General features: G+C 50.9%; 1 protein-coding gene across 1 annotated transcript; it reads left to right on the plus strand.

Moving 5' to 3' along the window:
* Window positions 1–753: 753 nt before the first annotated feature.
* On the plus strand, window positions 754–16,503 carry PLA2G12B (phospholipase A2 group XIIB). Its single transcript, XM_064145030.1, has 4 exons — window positions 754–988; window positions 8,891–8,979; window positions 11,704–11,869; window positions 16,385–16,503. The coding sequence occupies exons 1-4, from the start codon at window positions 754–756 to the stop codon at window positions 16,501–16,503; spliced, it is 609 nt and encodes a 202-aa protein (XP_064001100.1).
* Window positions 16,504–16,776: the final 273 nt, after the last annotated feature.

The raw sequence follows: 16,776 nt of genomic DNA on the forward strand, positions 1-16,776 counted from the left end.
TATGGATCCTATAACTGGAGGGGACATGCCAAAGAATTGCCCTCAATCCAGTGTTTCTAAACCCAAACTACTCCTAGATGCTGGATCAACCTCTGCAAGGCTAAACAACACCTTCTAGCCATAGCAAGGCAGGACATGGGGCTCTCTGCCACCACTTTCTGTCCTGCAAGGCACCCTGCTCTGAGTGTGCAGCCATGGGAAGCCTCTTCACATGACGACTTGCCCACAGCCTTTGCTAGAAGGGATTGCTCACAGCAGCAAGGCTGAACAGATGTCTTGTCCCACCCCATGATGTGTCCAAGAGGCCTAGGAATAAGCTGAGGGGTGTTCCTCAACAGCCTGAGCAGCAGAAACCTTGGACAAAGAGACAGTCTTCATTTCCCAGCAGGCTGGGAAGAGGGTAGGGCAGCCTCTGCCCTGGTGGGGCAGGCGGAGGGTCTTGCATGTGCTGCACAACTTGGGCAGACAGACCCCACTCAGCACTCAGGGAAGCTGAAGCCATGGTGCTGCAGGAGCTGAGCCTGTTCCAGGGGGATTGTGAAACTCAAGCCCTCCTGCTGCTGTGCAAGATGAACGTGGCTGAAACCTCCACAGTGCACTTTGCACTCTGACTGTGGTGACCTCATGCTGGCTCCCTCAGCAGTGTCTAAAGTCCAGGGGAGGGGGTAGCTTACCTACCTGCCTCCTACAAGCAGTGGCTTGCTCTCACTCCTCCCCGGACCAGGGCTGAGGGGCCTGGAGCTGGACTGCAACATGTGGCTGCTCCTCCAGGCAGCAGTTCTGTGCCTGATGCTGGGCTTTGGGCGATGCTCTGAGGAGACCACGCAGGAGAACACCGTCCACCAAACCGCCCGGGCTGAGTCATCCTACTCAGAGTGGGGCATCGGGACCATCCGGGACAGCTTTGAAACAGTTAACAGCTACTTTGACTCCTTCTTGGAACTGCTTGGGGGAAAAAATGGTGTTTGTCAGTACAGATGTCGATATGGTAAGTGAACCTCTCTCCTGCTGGCTCCTCTCTCCTTGCTCTGTCTTCCTCCTCTTTTCCTCTCGTTTGGAAACTCACAGCACTCTCCTCCCTCAAGATCACAACCAGCTCCTGTCCATGACATGACTACTGCTATGTTCAGCAGAGAAAAGCCTCTGCAGAGTCACTTTTCCACTAGTACCAGCACAGAGACACTGAACCCCGGTCTTACCCTCTCTCCAAGAACAGCCTGATCTTGAAGCTGCTGTGCTGTGTGCAAGAGAATGAGAGGAGAGAATACAGGTCTTACAGGAAGGACATGTAGGAAACCACACAGCTCAGCAGACCCCAGGAGAGAAGGGCCAGGGCAGGCAGTGGGGATCTGGCAGGGACAGGGAGCAGTCTGTGCAGCCCTGACTCAGAAAGGGTTGTTAGCATTGCCAGCAGCCCTAATCTCAGCAACCTTCGGAGTGTCGCTACTCAGCAGTTGCGCATTGGCCAATAACCTGGGCTGGAGAAGGGGAGATAGCAGGAAGGTGAACCAGAGGTGCTGTCACCACAAAGGAACTTTTAGTACTCCAGGTGAATGAGGTAGCTGCTGCCTGCCTTGGACTTTAGTGATTTACCCAAAAAGATGCGTTTGGTTTGTCCTGGGGGCAGAACAAGGCCGTGACATCTTGGGGAGAGCAGCACAGGAGGTGCGCAGGCAGGGCAGGGCACCCAGCAGGCAGGGCAGGGCACCCAGCAGGCAGAGGTGCAGTGGGGCAGGTCCTATGGAGCAGGACTGTGGGGCACTGGGCAGGGGGAGGCATGGACCATCAACAAGGTACTTCTAAAACAACCCATTTGGGAACAGGAAGGAGGCTACCTACAGACTGTGCCCTCTCCCCAGCCTCCTTAGAACTGTCCCCACTGTGTAGCTGCCCTCTGTCACCTCAGCCTGCCCACCCACACCTGTCCATCAGCCCTTTCTTCCCAGCTCCATCCTATGTCCCCAGTGGCCATCTGGACAAGATGCCTGTGAGGACGGAGGCTATGTCAATTCCTCTTCCCTAAGCACAGCACAGACTGCAGGCTTTGGAGAGATCCCTCCATATGCATCCCATTTCTTCCAGAATGTGGGCTTCATGCTGTGCCTCTCCAGGCTACACAGGGCTGTCTGAAATGCTGCCAGTAGGGAAGCACCTCCCAGGCCAGCAGTGAGCATGCCAGCAGAAAGATGCTGCAGGGCTAGGATCTGAGCTCCCTGTCAGGGTGAGAGGGTAGAAGGGCCAGGCTTAGCCAAAGGGGACACAATAAAAGTTAAACATCAGCCTTAAAGTTGTTGGGTTCAATCTGTTTTTAACTAATGTGCATGTATCTGCCCTCCTGCTCCTAACAGCTCTGCTCTTCAGGCCCCATGCTAACAGCAAATAGAGAGCAGCAAGCCAAGCAGCTCAGCCCCACAGACATCTAGGGAGACCTCAAGGCCTTAGCCCATGACTTCAGTCCCACAGTGGCCCTGGTTGCTCTAAGCTGGGGCCCTGCAGCACCTCCCAGCTAGGGCAGCCTCTCTGCAGCAGCTCAGGAGGGCCACAGATGCTTCCTGGGCCCCACTGGTGACAGAAGGAGGCCCCATGCACACCACAGCACACAGGATAAGGCTATTTGCCCACGTGGCAGCCCCACACGTGTGACAACCTCAAATCCAAGTTCAGTGCAGAAAGAGATTTGCCCTTCTTAATGTAATGACTGAAAACTCTGGTAGTGGGCATAACATGGCTGGGACCGCAGTGTGCCTGAGGTGAGGTTTGGGAAGGCTGACACAAGCTCATCTCAGGCAGTCTCAAGACTCACCAATTCCTGAACGAATTATCACTCTTGGGCACACCCCTAGGCTGGAGCAATCCTTGTCCTGGTCCCCATGCTCTAGGCAAGGGAAAAAGCATCTTCATGGAGAGGTGCAAATGTTGCCTGCTCCCTGGAAGCATCCTGACTCTTACTGGGGAAACATTGTACCTGAAAAAGAGAACAAACAAGCACATCGTGAGCTCCCTTCTAATCTTCGCTGAACAACTCACCAAACACTGACTGAAGGAGGAAACTATTGAAATGCTGCTCTTGTGCTTCCAAGGGTCTTCCTGGACCCCTCCAGGACCATTTGTCTGTGCTGGTCTCTAGCACAGATGCTGCAAAGTGGAGGGGATGCAGGGACAATCTCAAACCAGTAAGACCCAGAGGAATAAGCACAAAACATTTTTACCACCTTTCTGCTAAATCAGAGGCTGATTGCCTTTTCCCCAGGCACAGAGCAAAAATAATGCTTTCTGCTTCCTTTCAGTTTAGCCAAGAGACACCAATAATAGCTTATTTGCCACAGTAAAGGTCAGGACTCACCTGTGATTGCCACATCCATCTTCAGCTGAGCACACAGCACTTGGCTGTCCTGGCTGTAAGGCTCTCTTGATTCCTCAGGAGCTAGCAAGGTCTGAAAACAACTTGATGGATTACTCCCTTAAATCAGGACACGAAGGTTATTCCGGCACTTGCTGGCAAATATTCCCTTACAAAATCTCTCTTGAGCATCTTGGGGGGCAAACAGCCTGAACTGAGAATAAATCCCATGATAGCTTACTTCAGCTGCCTGGTCAGGCAGACCTTCAATGTTTTACCTCACATCCTCAGGGGCTTTAGATGAGAAGGCATAGCCAAGCTGTGGGAAAAGAGCCTTCAAAGCCAGGCTGTTCGAGCAGCAGTGAAAGGCTGTGGTAAGTATGGGTAGTGGCTGCTCACAGTCTGCATTGCTTAGGGCAGAGAAACAGCAATGGAACACTCCAAACAGCAGAGTCCCCCAGGAGCATCTATTCACCCAGAAATACATTCACTTCCTCCTGCCAGCAGCACCAGTACTGCAGTGTCTGAGACCTCCTGCACCACCAGCAGCTGCTCTAGCCAGCTGGCTGGTTTCCAATCTCTTGGCACAGCTACGACAGCCTGGAGATATTAAAATGCACCAGGCCAACTCACTTCCCATTAGAAACTCAACTTCTAAGGTCAGGCCAACAAGGCAGTGCTCTGAAGTAGACCAAGAAGAGGCTTCCTCAGCAAGGCCTTGCCTCCATACATCAACGCTGCTCTTCAGCGTGCTGCTGGGCAAGTCCCTGCTGTGCCTGCAGCTGCCCTCTGGTATCTCCTCCCAGCAAAGCCCGGCAGCAAACAGACACACCTGCTGAAACACAGCTAGCAAAGCAGGCAGTGTAACCCACCAACTCCTGTCCCCCATCACAGCTGTGCCTGTAAGAATGAGAAAGCAATGGAAGATAACAAGAGCCCTGAGTGGGTGGTCAAGGACACCTCTTATTTCTGCTTTGCTTTGGGGTTCCTGTTAGCTAGGAAACAAGATGTGGGAGGGAGGTTAGCTCTGGTGTCTTGGACTTTAGAGTTCACCAAGGGGCACTTTATGAATGATTAAGCTTTGTTTAAGCTTTAAGAGAGGAGGCAGGAAGGTTTCCTACAGGGGCTCCTCTTGAAGGCTGTTCAGTGTTTTGTTATCACCACAATTCTCATGTGAGGATTGTTTTTTCCCCCCTGAGGACAGCTTCCTAAGACACTATAAAAGCTGTAACTTCAGCTTAATGGAAGCCTTTCTCTAGAAACCACATCTCATCTCCACATCTCCAAACAAGCCTTGCCACCTTATCCCATTAGTTGACAACATGCTGCTGAAAAACAACTTAGTCAACTTCACAAGCAAGCCATTAAAACTTGACTCCATACTGCAAAATCAACCTTGGGTTTTGAACTTTCCTCTGCCTCCCACCTTGGTTCAGGACCATTTGAATTCTGAGTCCAGATTCTCATCCCCTTCAAAATAAGCAAGGTGGCAATGAATTGCACCAAGACCTATATGCAGCCTTATTCTTATGACATTGCTTAGGAGCCCTGGGTGATAGATTCAGCCCACATATAGATGGAATTGCTTCTATCAACAGCAAAACAGTGTAACCTGCAAGCTGTTGTCAGCTCAGAAGTTACTTTGCATACCTCAACAGGCTTGAGCCTTGTTTTGGTGCAAAGATAATGCCCATAATGGTGCTCTGCTGCAGCCAACTGATTTGTGTTCTTTGTCTACCATTAACTCAGCTCTACCTGCTCAAAACTCTGCTTCCTGCACCAGAAAATCATCCCTGGAGCACAAAGCAGATTTGATCTATTCAAAAGGTTGAGGGAAGCTCTTCTCCCCATCATGTGCCCAAGGAGGCCATGGGGTGCATTAAGAAGAGTGTGCCCAGCAGATCAAGGCAGGTTCTCTTTTTCCTCTCCTTTGTCCTGGTGAGGTCTCAACTGCAGTATCACATTCAGTTCTTGGTTTCCCAGTTCAAGAGGGACAGAGGTCTACTTGAGAGTCTCCAATGGAGTACTACAAGGATGATGAAGGGACTGGAGCACTGCCTGATGAGGAAAGACTGAGAGACCTGGGTCTGTTCAGTCTGGAGAAGACTGAGAGAGGATCTAATCAATGTCTATAAATATCTGAGGGCTGGAGGTCAGGAAGGAAGGGACAGAGACAGACTCTGCTCACTTGTACCCTGTTAGAGGACAGCTCAGGAAGTTCCACCTCAACGTGAGGAAGAACTTCTTTACAGTAAGGGTCACAGACCACTGGAACAGGCTCCCCAGAGAGGTTGTGGGGTCTCCTCTGGAGACTTTCAAGACCCCACACAGAAGTGTGACCTACTCTAGATTATATGGTCCTGCTCTGGCACAGGGGTTGGACTCGAAGATCTCCAGAGGTCCCTTCCAATTTCTAACACAGAACCATAGAATCAACCATGTTGAAAGAGACCTCCAAGATCATTCAGTCCAACCTAGCACCCAGCTCTATCCAATCAACCAGACCATGGCACTAAGTGCCCCAGCCAGGCTTTGCTTCAACACCTCCAGGCACAGTGACTCCACCACCTCCCTGGGCAGCCCATTCCAATGCCAATCACTCTCTCTCTGACAACAACTTCCTCCTAACATCCAGCCTAGACCTCCCCTGCCACAACTTCAGACTGTGTCCCCTTGTTCTGTTGCTGCTTGCCTGGCAGAAGAGACCAACTCCACCTGGCTACAGCCTCCCTTCAGGGAGTTGGAGACAGCAACAAGGTCAGCCCTGAGCCTCCTCTTCTCCAGGCCAAACACCCTCAGCTCCCTCAGCCTCTCCTCACAGGGCTGTGCTCCAGGCCCCTCACCAGCTTCCTTGCCCTTCTCTGGACACCTTCCAGTCCCTCAACATCTCTCTTGAACTGGGGAGCCCAGAACTGGACACAGAACTCAAGGTGTGGCCTGACCAGTGCTGAGTACAAGGGAAGAATATCCTACTGGCCACACTGTTCCTGATCTAGGCCAGGATGCCATCGGCTTTCTTGGCCACCTGGGCACACTGTAGTAACTGCTGTACTGAGAGATGCCCTTCCCACACAGGGTAACATCAGCTAGGGAGCTTTATCTTGGCTTGCAGACCACTAAATCCTTGGTGCCTATTGCATTTCTGCAGGGTAGGAGAAAACTGGCTGTTATTGGTGTCTCTCAGCTGGGCAGGACTTCAGTTTTTTGTTTATTTGTTGCAAATTTGTTGTTTAGACAAAACCACTTTGGTAATTTTTCATTTAGAAGGTGTTGGGAACATTCCTACCTAAGATCTTTAGCAGCATTTCACTTTGAAGTCTTCTCAAGAACACCACAGGGTTATGGCTGTATGAACCACTGCTATTTAGGTACTTTGACAGAAAAACAAAAAGAGGGGAGTTTCTTAAATGATTATCAGTGCTGACAAGAAGAAAGTAGTGGAAATGACAGTTCAGAAGATCCCAACCCTGCCTGAAGGGTGAAATGAGATTTATTTCTGCTGATATAAGTTCTCTGGCAGTGCTCAGGGAAGCAGAAGCTTGGAGGCAATGGACTTCCAGAGGGCTCAGAAATGTTTTTGTTGGAGCATTCTCAGAGCTGACAATGTTTTCCCAGAACAGGGTTCAAACTTCTTGTTTTAGCACCTTGCTCTGCTTTTGAGATCTCCCTTTCATAAAGCCAGCTGGGAGAGAAAGACAACAAGTGCTGAACACACATCAAGGGACAGTCCAGAGAAACTTGACTCCTGGAGAGGTGGTCTCCACAGCTTCTCTAGGGGACAATCTTCTCCCATAAACAAGCTCCTTACACAGTGGAGTCAAGGCACTGAAGCAGCCTGATGGCTTGTCCTCCCCCAAGAGGAGCTGTTAGGTTAGATGGAGATGGAGGTTGAGGTAGGGATAAGAGAAAGATAGTGACACAGGTCAGGGAATAGACAAGATCTCCTTTCATAGAATTGTTTTGGTTGGAAGAATCATAGAATCAACCAGGTTGGAAGAGACCTCCAAGCTCATCCAGTCCAACCTAGCACCCAGCCTTGTCCAATCAACCAGACCATGGCACTAAGTGCCCCAGCCAGGCTTTGCTTCAACACCTCCAGGGACAGCGACTCCACCACCTCCCTGGGCAGCCCATTCCAATGCCAATCACTCTCTCTGGCAAGAACTTCCTCCTAACAGCCAGCCTAGACCTCCCTTTAAGATCACAGAGTCCAACCAATTACCCATCCCTGCCAGGTCACCACTACACCATGTCCCTCACATCTACACAGATATTCAGTCCCTTCAGGGACAGAGACTCCACCACTGCCCTGGGCTTGACAACCTTCTTCAGGAAGATATTTCTCCCAATGTCCAACCTAAACCTCCCCTGCTGCAACTTGAGTCCCTTTGCTCTTGTCATATCACTTGTTATAAGGGAGAAGAGAGCAACCCCCACCTGGCTCCAACCTCCTTTCAGAGAGTTGTAGAGGGTAAGAAGGTCTCCCTTCAGTCTCCTTTACTCCAGACTAAACACCTCCAGTTCCCTCAGCTGCTCTCCACAAGACAGTCAGTCGAAACCCTTCACCAGCATTTGTCATCCTTCTCTGGCCATGCTCCAGCGTCTGGACACATGGAAAACTTCCATCCCAACCCTAGCTACCCACCCCTCACACCCAGAGCCTCTGTCAGCCATTCAGAAAGCCTCAGGATGGGCTGGCAGGCAAACAGGAGAGCTTTCACACCTCCAAAGCAAAGCAAACAGAATCCAATCACTGCTGAAGATACTCAACCCATTGCTTGCTGGGCTCTTTCTACGCTGGGTAAATGATTCAGAGAGCAAATCCTTGCTCCTCTATGCATGTTAAGAAGCAAACTGAGGGAACACATAGATAAAGGAATAAAAACTATTTGCAAAGCATGGCAGCACATTGCAGCATGCAGAAAACAGACCAAGATGACCTCCTGCTTGGAGCAAGATCAGGTATAGAAGGTCTACCACAATTTTGTGCAAACCCATAGTGTACTGAAACTCCAAGAATGAACTGAGGATGGGAAGAAACCCCTTTCCTCAGCAAGTAGTTCCTGGAGCAGTTAAAACCCCAGTTGGTCAGAGCACGGAAGCAGTCCGTGAATAAGTTAGGAGACGCTGGAAGCATGAGGCACTGACTCCAACAAGAGGAGCTGCTCGACTGCAAAACCCCAGACTGCACAAAGGGACTTGCCCACTTGTAAGGGCTAGGAAGAGTCCTAGGCCTAGGGACTGGACTCAGCACAGCTTACACATTTGAGAGGCACTGGAAACGCTGTTCACACACAACACAGTGCTCCAGTAGCCATGCCAGAGGAGGTGCCAGCTAAATGAGGCTGTAGAGCCTTGACAGGTCTGGGCTGAGAGCAGATTCAGTGTCTCACAGCCAGCTCCAGCACCTGTCCTCCACTCCCTGCATCTTCTGGAGGAGAAGGAAGTGTTTGGGGATGCAGACCAAAAGGGAGCTGCCTTTTACTCTCTGCTTTTTGCTGCTACTCTCAGGAGGATTTGCTTTCCTAACGTTCTTCCTTTCTTTCTCAGGGAAGGCTCCAATGCCACGGCCTCACTACAAGCCCCAAGAACCCAACGGCTGTAGCTCCTATTTTCTGGGGCTCAAGGTACCCGGAAGTGTATGTACTGTCACCTCCACCACTGCCAGCTGACCCTGGCCTCTAATCACAGCAAACACCTGATGCTATTACAGAATCAGAGAACTGTCTTGGTTGGGAAAGCCTTCTAACATCATTGAGTCCAACCATTCTCTGACTCTACCAAGTTTGTTGCTAAATCAGCAAATCAAGGGAGCTTCTCCTCCCCCTCTACCCTGCCCTGGTGAGGCCCCATCTCGAGTATTCAGTTTTGGGCTCCCCAGTTGAAGAGGGACAGGGATCTGCTGGAGAGAGTCCAGCAGAGAGACACAAAAATGATTAGGGGGCTGGAGCACTGCCTGATGAGGAGAGGCTGAGGGACCTGGGGCTGCTTAGTCTGGAGAAGACTGAGAGGGGATTTAATAAGTGTTTATAGCTATCTGAGGGCTGGGGGTCGGGGGGGATGGACACACAGGCTCTGCTCACTTGCTCCCTGGGATAGGACAAGGAACAATGGGTGTAAGCTGCAGCACAGGAGGTTCTGCCTCAACACAAGGGGAAACTTCTTTACCATAAGAGTCACAGAGCATTGGAACAGGTTGTGGAGTCTCCTTCTCTGGAGCCTTTCAAGGCCTGCCTGGATGCATTCATCTGGGACCTGAGCTAGATAATGGTCCTTCTCTGGCAGGGGGGTTGGATTCAATGATTTCTTTGGGTCCCTTGCAACCCTGACATCCTGTGATTCTGTAAATCATGCTCCTCAGCACATCTCTGCCTCTTAAACACCTCCAGGGATGGGATTCCATCCCCTCTCTGTTCCAGTGTTTGAGAATGCTTTCAGTGAAGAAGTTCATCTTAATTTCCAAACTAAACCTCACCTGCTGCAACTCAAGGCCATGTCCTATCATCCTATAATGTCTAACTGGGGAAAAGAGGTAGACCTCACTCCAACCTCCTTTCAGGGAGTTGTCAAGAGTGAAAAGGTCTCCCCTTAGCCTCCATTGCAGCCAGGAAACAGTCTTTTCATCTGCAAAGGGGATTTTAAAGTGTCTGTCACATGGGAAGAGACTTTGAGATAAGCTGAAAATAGGAAAAAAAGGAGAAAAAAAGTAGCAGATCTTCCCTAAACCAAAGAAAAATGTGATGAGGGAGGACCAAACCACATTTATATCTGCCCAGCTGGACATCTTTGTTGGTGTTTGGCCCCCAGTTTTCCTATGGCCTCTTCTGATTAAATCAGAGTCCCAAAAAAAAAGCATTCCCAGTGCAGGAGCGAGTACAGCAGCATGTAAGCCTCTCACTGGGGGTGTAGAGCCACACTATCTCAAAACTCCTGTCTGGAAGGACCATGACCCCATCCATGCCTGTCCCATCTGGCCAAAACCCTTTCCAGACATTTTCCCTCTCGTATTGGGGTGGGGAAAGATTTAGGCTGTGCCATGTGTGATGGCTCCTTTTGGCAGCTGAAACCAAAACTCTGACAAATGGAAGAAATCTCCATTGTGTGGTGTCTCAGGACAAGCTACCTGCCTTGGACTGGCAGAGCATATGGCTGCATGCCCACTGCAATCAAGCCAACACATCAGTATGAGCACTGCCTATATCACTGTCAGTCAGGGAACCATGAAGGTTTCAGCTGCTGGTGGCAGTGAAACAGAATAACAAAAGGGAGCACCTGGCCAAGCAGTGCACCAATGTGGAGAAATATTTTTAGGTCTTGAACGATCTCCTGCCCTCAGGATAGGACAGGGAACAGATTCAGTACTGGGCCAGCTCAGTGACAGTGTGCGAACAGCAATGCTTGAAGGCATTCTCCACGCCTGGTCCTTTTACCTTTGCCAAGCTCTGAAATCACCCCGAGGGCATTAGAGCTGCACCACTTGTTATTTTAGAGACAATTAATGAAACTCCATTGGAACCACCAGGAAAAGCACTCCCAGGAGGCACTAAGAGCAGGAATTCCCATAGAGCTCATGCATTACTGCTGCCCATGAGGTCTGCAGCAATCAGTCAGGTCCTTGCTCTGCAAGCCCCCCTCCCTCACAGCCCATCTGTCACGTTAGAGGAGTGCCTTAAATCGCACTTCACTGCAAGCCTCGTGGGCACTTCTGTGGTGCCGCCTGCTTACGCAGGCAGTGGTGGGTGCCGAGGGCAATGAAAACACAACTCACCTCCTGCATATTACATGAGCAAGGCCAAAAAGAAGTAGAATTTATAACAAGCTAATGAGCCCAGTCTCTTCAGAAGACAGGCCTTCTGCCCCATCTCTCCCATCATGGTTATTAGCTACACTTGTTGTTTGCCTCCAAGCAAGAACTCCCTGGCCCGAGATGTATCTCTTTGGCTTGACAAGGGCACCTCAGAGAAAAGAGACATTCATCACACTTTTAGCAGATGCATTAGGCCAAGGAGCAGGGCTTGGCAAGGCTGTGGGAAAAGGAGGAAAGAGAAAAGGGGGTTCTGCCACTGCTGGCAAGGTCAGGAAGCTCTCCAATGAGCTCTGACAAACTGGAAACAGCAAAAGGCTTTGGAGGAAGTGTTTCCCACCTCTCTAGCAGAGGTAGACAGAGAGAAGGGAATGTGGTCTACACTACATGGGAGCTGCACTACTGCCACCACTTTCTTTAGTGAGGGAGAGGCATGTGTTCCCTCCTGCTGCCCCAGCAAAGAAGCCAGCTGGGCTCTGCAACGCCTCACTCAGTGTCAGCTGTTTGAGTCCCAGGCCAGGAGGCAGCCAAGTGACACTTCTTTTGTCTCTTTCCCCAGCTAGATTTGGGCATCCCTGCCATGACCAAGTGCTGCAACCAGCTGGACATCTGTTACGATACCTGCGGGGCCAACAAGTACCGCTGTGATGCCAAGTTCCGCTGGTGCCTCCACTCCATCTGCTCCGACCTCAAGCGCAGCCTCGGCTTTGTCTCCAAGGTGGAAGGTAGGCTTCCAGGCTGGCAGACCCTGAGGAGGAACAAACCATGGCAGGGAGGGGAGGGTGTGGGCAGAGAGCCCTTTCCTTGCCCAGAGAAGCAAAACTGCAGTAGAAAGCAGCACATCTGTCCTGAGCTTGTCACAAATGGGTCAGAGAGCAACTGAAAGGTTCCTTCAACCCTTGGATGTCTTCTCTGAGAGTTCAAACACCTTCACAGGAGAAGAAAAAGCCTTCCAGTGTCAGTAAGCCATGCACTGAAACCTCTACATGGCCATGGGCCAACAAACTAGGAGAGCCAAGGACAGAAGCTCTCCAGGATCTGTCCCACAGATAAGAGATGACAGTGCCACCAGGGACACAGCAGTAGGTGGTGGCTGAGCCATTGTGGGGAGACCTGGATTGCTCAGAAGCCCCCAAGACGCCAACAGTGTTGTAGTGATGTGTCAGCAGCTCAAAAGTCACCCTGGTCTTGCCTAATTTCAACAGCCTCAGTCTGCAATTTTGAGAAAAGCTTCTTGGTAAAGGCTGTTTTTAGAATCACAGAATTGGGCTGCTCGGTAGGGACCTGTAAGATCATCAAGTCCAACCTCCAGCCCAGCACTGCCAGGTCACCACTAAACCATGTCCCTCGGCACCACATTTACATGGCTTTGAATCCCCTCCAGGGATGAGGACTCCACCGTTGCTTTGGGCAGCCTGCTCCAGGGCTTGACAACTCCTTCAGGGAAGAGATTTCTCCCAATATCCAGCCTAAACCTCCCCTGGTGCCACTTGAGGCAGTTCTCTCTTGTCCTTGTTACATGTGAGAAGAGACCAATCCCCACCTGGCTCCAACCCCCTTTCAGGCAGTTGTACAGAGTAAGTCTGTCCCCTCAGCCTCCCTTTCTCCAGACTAAACAATCCTGGTTCCCTTAGATGCTCCTCTGAAGACATGTTCTCTCCGTGAAGGTTACACATGTGACAGTCCAAGCCAGCCTCTTGATCCTCTGTGCCACACCAAGCACCTCTGCTCTGAGGAGGGGAAAATATCTACCTTGCTGTTTCCACAAGTCAGCCATAGCAAGAAAGCTTCTCCCAGAGTGCTCTTTCTGAGGCCACTTCAGAGCATCCCCATCCTCTCTAAGGCTAGTATCCATCTCTTGCAAGTGGGCTGTGTGGCAGTAACACAGGACAGGCAAAGATAAGATAGTAAGACCTTCTCATCAGTTGGTGACACTGAAACAGTTAAAGATATTTAGAGCAGCTCTGGTCTGAAAAACTGGTGAAGAGCTTGAGAAGAGCAAGTTCCCAAGGCCTAACAAAACTGGTGCTGCTGCTGAGTTTCTCAGTTACCCATGGCCAGTGCCCCAGGGTTCATCCTGCCCCACTGTAAGGCAGAGTTAGACAAGTATTTGTTTTCCAGCCTGATTAGGACACATGGACAAGTCTGCTTGACACTGGTTCTAGTGCAGGTGGCTTCCTACCTCATCACAGATAAATGTTAGGAAAGACTTGTCCAGGTCAGCAAGAGAAAAGAGAGATGTGGGCTGAGATACAAGTGCTACAGGTCAAGCACAGCCAATCTTTCATGGTCACCCTTATCTGCAGGTCTTCATGCAGCCAACCTCTTCTTATCTCTTCAGATTTCCCCCTGCCAATTTTTTAGATCACTTGTTTCTCCTTTCTGCCTGTAGCAGTGAAGCAGACTGATAGATCTTAGAAAGTTAAGGCAGAGCACACTCCTTGGCTGAGCCAAGCCACCCCTGCCTATAGTGAAGTAGGACCAGATTCTTCCAGCATCTCTGTCCTGGTTGTTGCAGAAGGCACAGGTAGTTGCTAACACACAGGAACCTCTGAGCCACCCTCTGCTGCCTGAGTTCTGCCTCCTCTTGCCTTGCAGCAGCCCAGAAGGCAAACAGTATCCTGGGCTGCATCAGGAGCAGTGTGGCCAGCAGGTCAAGAGAGATGATTCTGCCCCTTTAGTCTGCTCTTGTGAGACTCCACCTTGAATAACTGTGTCCAGCATAAGCAGGACACAGACCTGCTGGAACTAGTCCAGAGGAGGGCCACAAGGATGGTCCAAGAGCTGAAGCAACTCTGCTATGAGGACAGAATGAGGGAGCTGGGGTTCAGTCTGGAAAAGAGAAGACTCTGGGAGACCTTAGACCTGCTTTTCAATACCTGTAGGGAGCCTACAGGGAGATTTGAGAGAGACTTTTCAGGAGAGTGTCTAGTGACAGGACTACAGGGAATGGTTTTAAGCTGAGGGAGAGCAGGGTTAGACTGGAACTTAGGAAGAAGTTCTTCAGTATGAGGGTGGTAAGACTTTAGAACAGGTTGCCTAGAGTCATTGTAGCTGTCTCATCCCTGGAGATGTTTAAGGCCAAACTGGATGAGGCATCAGACAACCAAGTCTGTTTGAGAGGCATCCCTGCCATGACAGAGAGGTTGGATGATCTCTAAGGTCCCTTCCAACCTAAGCTATTCCATAATTGTCACACAGTCCTCTTCTACCAGCACACCAGCTCTTAACTGGGATCCTTTCCACTGAGTCACCAGAGAAAGCAGACAGGGAAGAGTAGCTGCACTCTCCTCACATGGGCATAAACATCCCAGATGCAGCAGTGCCAGTTATCCACAATCTTGGTTTTCCCACTATCTCACCAGAGCCTCTCCAATGTCCACCAAATAAGCAGACTCCTGGAGCAGCAGGAGCAGCACAAGACATTCAGAGAGGCTCAGATGGAAGGAGACAGTCCCCAAACCTTGGCTTTCCCAAATCTATTATGCATACAGCAATTATTTTTAGTGCCCCTGAAAGAACTGTTATTAACCTATTTATTCATCAACAAGAAGTTTCTTGGGATGACAAAGGACTGACAGTCAGGCAGGCTGTATGGACAGCTATGATGCTGCAACAGCAGTAGGACTGTTCATGCTGGCTGACAGCTGGCACCAGAGCTCCCCAAAAGCAGTGGAAATTGGTTACCAGTGGCTGTAGGCAAAACTGAGGGGAGAGTGAGACAGAAAAGACACTGCTCTGGAGGTCTTCTGGGAAATCTGCTTGGTAAACAGCATTATTTGGAGTGTCCCTGGTGATCACAGAACCAGTCAGAGTTGGAAGGGACCACAAGGATAATTTAGTTCCAAACCCCCTGCCATTGGCAGGGACACCCTACCCTAGAGCAGGCTGCCCACAGCCTCAGCCAGCCTGGCCTTAAACACCTCCAGCCATGGGGCCTCAGCCACCTCCCTGGGAAACCCATTCCAGCCTCTCACCACTCTCAGGATCAACAACTTCCTCCTCACGGCCAGGCTGAATCTCCCCACCTCCAGCTTTGCTCCATTCCCCCTAGTCCTGACACTCTCTGACAACCTAAAAAGTCCCTCCCCAGCTTTTTTGTAGCCCCCTTCACATACTGGAAGGCCACAAGAAGGTCACCTGGGAGCCTCCTCTTCTGCAAACTGCACAGCCCCAACTCTTTCAGTCTGTCCTCACAGCAGAGCTGCTCCAGCCCTCTGAGCATCCTCCTGGCCCTTCTCTGGACACACTCCATCATCTCCACATCTCTCTTGTAATAGGGGTTCCATCAAGGAGAAAAGCCTGAGGCAAGAAGGGAGGGGGACTAGGGGAAAAGAAATTGGTGCCAGATTGGTGTCACCCATGAGAGCACAGAGCCACCAGTTCAGCAGGAGGGAATCTCTGGGTTTATATAAATGATTTAATACCCAAAGAGAAGACAACAGACCTCACTTCCAGCAGCCAATAGAGAACCACAGAACACATCAGGCCAGAAGGGAACTTCAAAGCTCATCTCATCCAACCCCACTACACTCAGCAGGGGCATCACCTACAGCAGATTGCTCAGGGCTGCATCAAGTTTGACCTTGAACACCTCCAGAAATGTGGAGTCAATCACCTCCCTGGGCAACCCTTTCCCGTTATTTTACCACTCTCATTGTAAAGAACTTCCTCTTGATGTTCAGCCTAACTCTACCCTACTCCAGTTTCAAACCGTTGCCTTGGTCCTATCACTACATGCCCTTCTGAACAGTCCTTCCCCAGTCTTCCTGTAGGTCCCCTTCAGATATTGAAAGGCAGCTGTAAGGTCTCTCCAGAGTCTTCTTTCTCCACACTGAACAACCACAACTCTCTCAGCCTGTCCTTGCAGGACAGGTGCTCCAGCCCTCTGATCATCTTAGTGGCCCTCCTCTGGACCCACCCAAGCAGGTCCATGTCCTTCTTATGTTGGGGGCCCCACAATCAGACATTGTACTCCAGGTGGGGTCTCACCAGAGCAGAGGGGCAGAATCACCTCTCTCAACCTGCTGGCCACGCTGCTTTTGATGCAGCCCAAGATGCCACTGGCCCTCCAGGCTGCAAGCACACATTGCTGGCTTATGTCCAGCTTCTCATCCACCAGCACCCCCAAGCCCTGGACCACTACAGCCTAGTGCAGGGCTCAGGCTAAGAGAGCTTCCACCCAACCCTCAGCTGTGCCTGTTGCTCACCTACCACCATGATCTCTTGCTTCCTGACAGCCTGTGAATCCATGGCAGACACAGTGTTCAACGCCGTCTGGACCCTCGGCTGTCGACCCTTCATGAACAGCCAGAGGAGCGCCTGCATCTGCAGCGAGGAGGAGCGAGATGAGCTGTGAGAACGAGCAGGAGCCTGCTGCCAAGTGTCCCCTCTCTGACAGCATGCATTTTAGCACAGCCACTTCTTCAGCACCCTGGCCTCGAACAGGCTGGGGGGACCCAGCACGCGGGCACACTGACTACAACTTTTGGGCAGAGGGCTGTGGGAAGGGAGGCAGCCTGTGGGCACAGGGCAGTGATGCCTGCTGTCTGCCACAGGTGCAGTGCAACAGCCCTACCACCCCTTTCCAAGTCCACCAGCCTGAGTGATCTGACGCCAATTTTCTCTGCAA

This window comes from Pogoniulus pusillus, chromosome 6 (genome assembly GCF_015220805.1).
Source record: "Pogoniulus pusillus isolate bPogPus1 chromosome 6, bPogPus1.pri, whole genome shotgun sequence".
In the NCBI taxonomy this organism is placed as follows: domain Eukaryota; kingdom Metazoa; phylum Chordata; class Aves; order Piciformes; family Lybiidae; genus Pogoniulus; species Pogoniulus pusillus.

Coding starts and splice junctions, on each gene's coding strand:
- PLA2G12B (XM_064145030.1), top strand. CDS start 754: ATGTGGCTGCTCCTCCAGGCAGCAGTTCTGTGCCTGATGCTGGGCTTT. Junction 989..8,890: donor TCAGTACAGATGTCGATATG/GTAAGTGAACCT, acceptor TTTCTTTCTCAG/GGAAGGCTCCAATGCCACGG. Junction 8,980..11,703: donor GGCTCAAGGTACCCGGAAGT/GTATGTACTGTC, acceptor CTCTTTCCCCAG/CTAGATTTGGGCATCCCTGC.